At 35.5% G+C, this 8,067-nt stretch overlaps 1 protein-coding gene across 1 annotated transcript in view; it reads left to right on the plus strand.

Moving 5' to 3' along the window:
- Positions 1–7,491, plus strand: part of LOC111062838 (Krueppel-like factor 9) — a 98,947-nt gene extending 91,456 nt beyond the window's left edge. Inside the window, exon 2 of the mRNA XM_039443248.1 lies at positions 4,948–7,491. Coding sequence (XP_039299182.1) covers positions 4,948–5,994 — 1,047 coding nt within the window. The 3' untranslated portion in view covers positions 5,995–7,491. The remainder of the gene's footprint in view (positions 1–4,947) is intronic.
- The last annotated feature ends 576 nt before the right edge of the window (positions 7,492–8,067 follow it).

An 8,067-nucleotide genomic window follows, 5' to 3' on the forward strand; every position in this document is an offset into this window, starting at 1 on the left:
AATCTATTTATGTTATATGTCTCCTGTTTTAATTCATATTACAAACTTTAAAGTGTCTTCTGTTATGTTATATATATATATGTTAACTTTTAGAAATTCGCGGATGGATGAATATGGTAAATTATCAACCGGGTACATCCGATAAGCAGTTTCACTTACTTTCTGACGTTTCGTCATTATCTCAAATGACATCTTCGGAGCGCAGGTAATCGCTTTGGAGTGCAGTGTAAGATTACCTGCGCTCCGAAGATGTCATTTGAGATAATGACGAAACGTGAGAGAGTAAGTGAAACTGCTTATCGGATGTACCCGGTTGATAATTTACTATATAATATATATATACATATATATTTACATTCAGCTCAATCAAAAGCCTCTCTAAATGGAGGTAGAATGATAATAAGGTTGACAGCTTTCAGTTCTGTTGTTTTAACATTTTTGTTTTCGAATCACTTTCAAAAAGTTCATGTAGTACCTACTATTGTGTTTGAGACACTTCTGGCTCTATCATAGTTTCACCAATATCCTGTTCCACAGTCCTATCTCTTGCAGTCGTTAACTATATCTATAATAAAGTAAAGAGTCGGCTCACACGTACGGGATAGGAAAATTATGTTTGACGCATCATCACGTCTGAACTACTGGACTAATTAACTTGAAATTTTGCATATAGATTCTTAATTAACCAAGGATAGTTACAGGCCTATTTTCAATTCTTCAAAATTCCATTACATCAAATTTTCAGTTTGTCAACTTTTAAAATAGATCCTTGCGGAGCACGGGTTTCTGCTAGTCTGATCTAATCTAATCTCTTTCGTACTTTGTCTCTCGCACTCGCTTCACATGTATTTTTAATACCCATGTTACATGAACTCTTCTTCATTGGTTTATAGTTATAGTCCAATGTCATGAGTCTTCCGAAGATGACATCCCATTACATCATTCCACTTCTCGGTTTTTTTACCATGGAATAAATTCAAGGAATAGGTAACTGACAATAATTATTAGTGTTCAAGAGTTATTATATTGAAGGAAGATACAACATGATCTCTTGATTATTCAAAATACTAAATGAAGCAATATTCTAATAATTATTTAAAAAAAAAAAAAAAAAACAATGTATTTCGATAAATCGAAAGCTTGTGTAGTGAGTTGATAGTACTTCCAGGTACAATTTCACAGAAAGGCCATGATTTTCAAAAAACATTATTTTCATCCTTAGATCGGTTTTTTGTTTTTTATCATTTGCTAAAAATAATGAATAATGTTCCGCTAAGCATGAATTGTCTGATCAAACTTCATAAACAACCATTTTTCCAGATAGCTACTCTCTTCAATCTTTTAAAGAATTAAAATGTTCTCCACTTACATGTAATGTAATATTTCACACTCTGGAACAGAGTTAAGTACGTACTACTTTTTCTGCCTGATGAGTGGAATCCTCTAGGACTCGATGTATCCTCATTGAAATAAACCATGTTCTCCCTGATGAGTTTAACCCGTAAGGACTGAAAGTAGCTTCATTTATATAAAACATTCATGTGGCATCTCCCTAAGTGTTCAACATTCCAGGGTTTATCATTGGATGATAGTAGTATAGGTTTTGAGTATTCTGTAGTTGGGAGTATACTATAGGTTGGGAATATAGGAGTATAGGTTGTAATTATCTCTTGGATGCAGAGTACAGAGGATCATGATGATGGAAATGTGAAATGATAAATTGTTGTAAATTTAGATCGGGAAAATATCTCAGAATAAATGAATCTAAATATATATTGAGTCGACTGGCTGAATTAATTTTTCGTGTGAATGAGAGCAACCTGGTATATGAAGACAGAGAAACACTCTTTGCTCAACCAGCGAACTTGAACATGTTTTCCGCGCTGAAATACTGTAGACTTATAGACCCTACTTGATATTATCAGAAGCATTGCGGGTGGGGCAGCAGGCAGCAGTGACGTAATTTTAGGTCGCTTGGAAGCGTCCTAATATATTTATCGATACATAATATAATGTACGTGAGAGAGTGAGAGGGGCGCACGACCCTTGACCTTTCAAACAGCAACATGCAGAAACAGTTAGAAGCTTAGCAAAGATTTCTGACGACCTTGTACATACAGTGCTTTTGTCCTTGTCTTATCGACTCTGCTCTCTCGCTCCCCTCAACCACCACCACCATCGCTCCACTCCCCCCACCACACCGATAACAGCCAGTTATCAGTTTCAACACAGCCAGCCAACAACATTGAAACTACCCAAAGAGTAATCCTGCAATAATTTTATCTAGACCAGTTGCCTCCACATTCCACTCTTCGCCAGTAAGCAACCACAATAAGGCAAAGCAATGGTGTATATAAAGTTATCAGATCTCTGGACTGCATCCTAGATTTCGTTGCAAGAGTCTATCATTTGGTGGGAAGCAATCATTATTTATGCAATTTGCTTTGATTCTTGAGTTGGGAACAAGGCTCGTATATGGGGGTTGCTTCTTATAAAAACATAGAACTAAAAAAAAAACAATAAATTCATGAAAAGTCACCTATCATGAACATTGGTAAGTGGGGGAAAAGTGTATATAACCTCCATTGAAATAATATAATTTGGAGTGGGTATATCGCTTGCTTTAGAGCTCGAAGATCCAGGGTTCGATTCATGGCCTGACCAAGATTTATTTATTCAAACATTACAATGTGGAAGCATACAGGAACCCCAAAAAGTTGTTCTCATTCAAACAATCACAAGAATTCACAATAATAGTTTACAAAATAATAAAGATTAAAAGAAAACGAAATAGCTCGATGAATATCAAAACTGACAAATCTTATTCAAACAAAACAAAATTCAATCTGAATGATTGATAAATTCAATATTGACGCAACGCTAAGTAAAGATATTAGATATTTTTCAAAACTCGGAAAACACAAAAACACCGTTTGAAAAAATAAATAATAATGAGGACGATAATTTATTTCAATCCTCATATGAAATGAGCACTCAATGCACTCCATTCTGTTAGAATGGAAAATAATATAGAATTATTGATGAAATTAATTGAAATTATTTTCTAGATCTGGATGGTTGAGATACAATATGGCCTGAGATACATGGCTACAATAAGCTATGAGATAAGATGATCAATCACTAGGGAGCAGAATGTGCAGAATTGATTAGAGTTTTGTCTAATCTACTGTTTTTCATACTAAGTGTATGGTATATATATCTATGCAACCGAGTGAGGCCTGATTTGATTCATTAATTCCCAACATAATGAATATCCAAGCGTTTTTGAGTATCGATTTTGTCCTTATCGAGTTTGTTATCAGTTCAATGATTTGTTCGTGTTCTTAGACCTGATATATGGATAATTGAAGAAGTTGCTCTTGAATATCTGACTGTAAGGTGATAAATTTGTACTAATTCGCATTAAGAGCAGAAGATTAAATATCCCTATTTTTAAAGCTTAGAGATTGATATAGGCACACTGACATGAATGTAGGATGGTAGGCCTAATAGTAGCCTACATTAGTTTAGTAGGCCTGTGCAGTCAGCTCTGAGTTCTCAACTTTGCTCCAAATAGGAGCAAACGGAACAACACCAACTAACTGCAGACTTGATGTTCACTTTTTGAACCGGTTCGGAAGAATGTGGGCGAAGCAAAGCCAGCCAGCCTTTGAAACAGTTCAGTATTATAAGCTATGGTCTAATGTCATAAGCGCCAATATATATTTATATAGGCTACAACTATATCGAAAGCAAAACATGATGGAAAGAGAGAGTGACTTCTCACTGCTGCTGAGTTGATGATGCAATTCCAACTTCACCGTTACAGAATACTGCCTTGATACGCCATTGATTATGATACTTGTTCCTTGGAACTTAGCCATAGGCTAAGTAAATAGGACGATTATATTACAAATGTTTCACATGATTTTCACGAATAAGTTTTGGTCAAGAATGAACAGAAAATATGCACAATGCACATTCAAATGAAGCATTTGTTGATTTGTATTGATACAGTATATCACAATGTAGCCTATTTTTTAAATGCGAGTTCACCTCTGTACTGGCTGGCTTGCTAATCTCAACTTCATGTAAAAAGATGCAGCATCAACTGTAGTTTTGGAGAACTAACGATCAATTTATAAATAATATTGATACAGCTATAACAGGATATTGCTTTTTGACTGGAACTTTTGTTGAACTGCCGCAATGTTTGTTTGTAATGCTGTCATTTTCAATTCAATTTTCCAATTCAATTTATTTGCCATATATACAAGATTTATACAATTACAAATTCTCATAATAATTGGGTACATCATACGGAAATTCAGAATATACTCTATTCTAGAAATAATAAAAATAAATTAGATATAACATAACTGAAATCCCAGTTGTACTCATTCTACCGGCAGTAATTGCTAGCAGAGACACGTGTCTGATCGCTAGCAATGAGTTCAGTTCAAATCATTGAAAGATTTTTTCTTATTTTTTCTCCTTGACTGAAACACAAAAAAAAACTTTGTTGAAATTCACAAAATCACAATTTTATTTTAGGTATTCACCAAATTAAACTATTATGTGTAATTTTATGACTAAAAGTCTATTTTGAAAAATATTCTAGTTTTTACCCATTCATCAATATCTTTTGTAAGTTTTTTGTTTATTTTATGGGTGAATAAGTTTAAGGGAATCATATTAATCAGCATATTGCAGTTGTGTTCATACTGTCTTCTACTTACTGAAAGTCTGGAGAATCTGACATTTATTTTTCAAGTTATAGTTAATGGTATTTATTTTCATTTCAGATAATTTATTCATTACTATTATCATTTTGTACATAATAAGAAAGCAAGTGAAGAAGTGATTATATTGTGGCTTCAGTGGTGTAAAGTATAGGTTATGCTTTCTACTCATCTTTAAAAAATCAATTGTTTATATTTGTTGCAGATGTGGTTGGATTTGGAGAGTTTTCTTCTGGGACAACCGACGCCACCACAAGCCTCGCCTGTGAACATATGCGGCTCAGGAACAGTACCAGTCTACACAAGTGTTCTCAACAAAGAAGATAACTCTCAGCAGTTCAATCAGGGTGAAGAGTACATCGATCTTGATATGTTGATCAACTATGCAGCTGAACAACATACAAGCTCAATCCAACCTCCAGGACCCCAACAACAGCTACTTCAGCAGAATGTCAAAGGGCAGAATCCACCTCTGACAAATAATGACCAAGCATTCCTTGGACAAGGATATGCCACACAGGAGGTGATGAGTGACAGGCCTAAGTCACCTAGCACTGTTACTTACAATGCATTGATGACAGTGGTTCCCAATGCTCAGGGCTCAAACCCAGTCACCAACTTCCCTAGCAACTGCCCACCATGTGAACCTACTAAAAGTGAGTTAGCTCCAACACCTGACAAAGATTTCGACAAGGAGCTGTTCTTGAAGGCTGAACATGGATCTGGCACTGTCATGTACAATGCCATAATGACTGTATTCTCAACCAAAATCGACAACCACAATGGCCACCCTATAGGCTTATCACCACCTGCTAGTCCTGACTCTGGAGTCGAACCTGAAACAGCAGCAATGCAATCAGATTTCATGTCAGCACCCATAGTCAAAATGATGACTCCTCCTTCTTCACCACACAATAACCAGAGCCTTCCAACCATTGTTGCCCGCTCCCGGCGCGAACGGAAGATCTACTCTCGCAAAAAACACACCACACACTCCTGCTTTCACCCTGGATGTGGCAAAACATATACCAAGTCGTCTCACCTGAAGGCGCACCTGCGGACGCACACCGGAGAGAAGCCATACCAGTGTGGCTGGAAGGGGTGCGGCTGGAAGTTCGCCCGTTCCGACGAGTTGACCCGCCACTACCGCAAGCACACCGGCGATCGCCCCTTTCGCTGCCGGCTCTGCGATCGCGCCTTCTCACGCTCCGATCATCTCTCTCTACACATGAAGCGACATGTTACCATCTAGAATCTAAATTGTCAAACCATTAATCAGCAAAATCATGCAATTTTGTAGTTATGTTATTTAAATCCACATTAATTATATTGGAAGCTGTAGCCTCAGCCTAAGAGTTAAAATGTAAACGAATTCTATTAAAGTTCATGGTTTGTGATTCTATACTAGAATAAAACAATCTAATGTTGAAGGCCAGCTCTCAATGCTTGATAGTATTAATACCAGCCATGATACTCACAATAGGAAGATGAGAACTCCATTCATGATATGGGCTACTAGTCAATTTCACAATGACTATTTCAATACATCTTCAATAGGTGAGCTCTCTCATGGAAGCTTGACTGAGAAAACAATACAATTTTTTTGCTGGAAGAATAAAATATTGTCATTGATGAAAACTGTGTCTTTATACCAAAATAATTTATTACTGTATTCTTGAAAATACCCAAATTTCAAGAATACTTCAACACACTTCAACTTACTATTCTCGTTGTGGTTGTCATCATGATTCCTTATTGATTGAATCATTTAAAAAAAAATCCTCTATATCTTCAAACTTCCAAAGTATTCTTGTCACCATTAGAATATTATTATTATAATAAATAAGTTATTGAGATTTATCATGAAATAAAGATAATAAATATAGGGAACTTGTAATAATGTAGAAGAGAATATGGAAGGTGTAGGATTTGATAGTACACTAATCAGTCTGATAATAATGACATTCGCAATGGAATTCTTCAACCATAAACTCTCATTGGAAAATGCTCATGGTTCTTAGGAGACACAGCCTACGTATTCATGTCCCTATAAAAAAGAAGATTTCATAAAGTATGCATCAATTTGCTTCTTGTAGAGTCATTTAACGAATCATTCAACCAATCTGAATTTTGAGTTACTAGATAACAATACATAAGGCTGCAATTCTTAAATGTACTGGTATTATTGGCACAATAGCAAATATTTCGGTAGAGATCTGCATCATGCAGACTGAATGAAACATTATCATCCAGGATGGGTGAAAAGTCCGATAACGGCTTAATATCTCATACACAAAGGTAATTTGCCAGTGGGTGTGATTGGAGATCCTACTCAATTTGAAAATACTACATTACTATGACTTTAAAAATCAGGTCCGCCATATTGAATGCAACTTTTTTTTTCAAATAGGAAGGTGGTCATGCGATACTTGATTTCAATACAGAATTTCAAGAAAAAAAAGAATGGTGAAAACCGAATATCGATATCTTAAATTGTTCCGAAGATATTCACATTATAATCAATATACTATTGAAACCAGAAAAGAGGGGGAAAAGTCCGAGAACGGCTTAGTATATCATACATAAAGCTAATTTGATGGTAGGTGTGATCGGGGATCCTACTCCAATTGAAAATACTACTCTACTATGACTTTAAAAATCTGGTCAGCCATCTTTGATCCGCCATTTTGAATGCAACTTTATTTTTTAAATAGGAAGGTGGTCATACGATACATGAATTCAATACGGAATTTCAAGACAAAATGAATGGCAAAAACCGCACATCGATATCTCAAACCGTTAAGAAGATATTCACATTATTAATCAATACCATGCAAATCAGAAATGAAATACATAACTGGTATTGATTAATAATGTGAATATCTTACAAACGATTTTAGATATCTATGTGCGGTTCTCACCATTCATTATCTTGGAATTCCGTATCGAAATCATGTATCACATGACCACCTTCCTGTTTAAAAAAATAAAGTTGCATTCAAAATGGCGGAGCAGATTTTTAAATTCATAGTAAAGTAGTATTTTCAATTGGAGTAGGATCCCCGATCACACCCACCATCATATTACTTTTGTGTATGAGATACTAAGCCGTTCTCAGACTTTATTCCCTCTTTTCTGGATTGAATAGTATTGATTATAATGTGAATATCTTCGGAAGGGTTCAAGATATCGATATGCGGTTTTCGCCATTTTTTTTCCTGAAATTCTGTATCGAAATCATGTATCGTATGAGAAAAAAAAATTAAGTTGCATTCAATATGGCGGATCCAAGATGGCGGACCAGATTTAATATTACCAGAAGTAA

This window comes from Nilaparvata lugens, chromosome X (assembly GCF_014356525.2).
Source record: "Nilaparvata lugens isolate BPH chromosome X, ASM1435652v1, whole genome shotgun sequence".
NCBI classification, from domain to species: domain Eukaryota; kingdom Metazoa; phylum Arthropoda; class Insecta; order Hemiptera; family Delphacidae; genus Nilaparvata; species Nilaparvata lugens.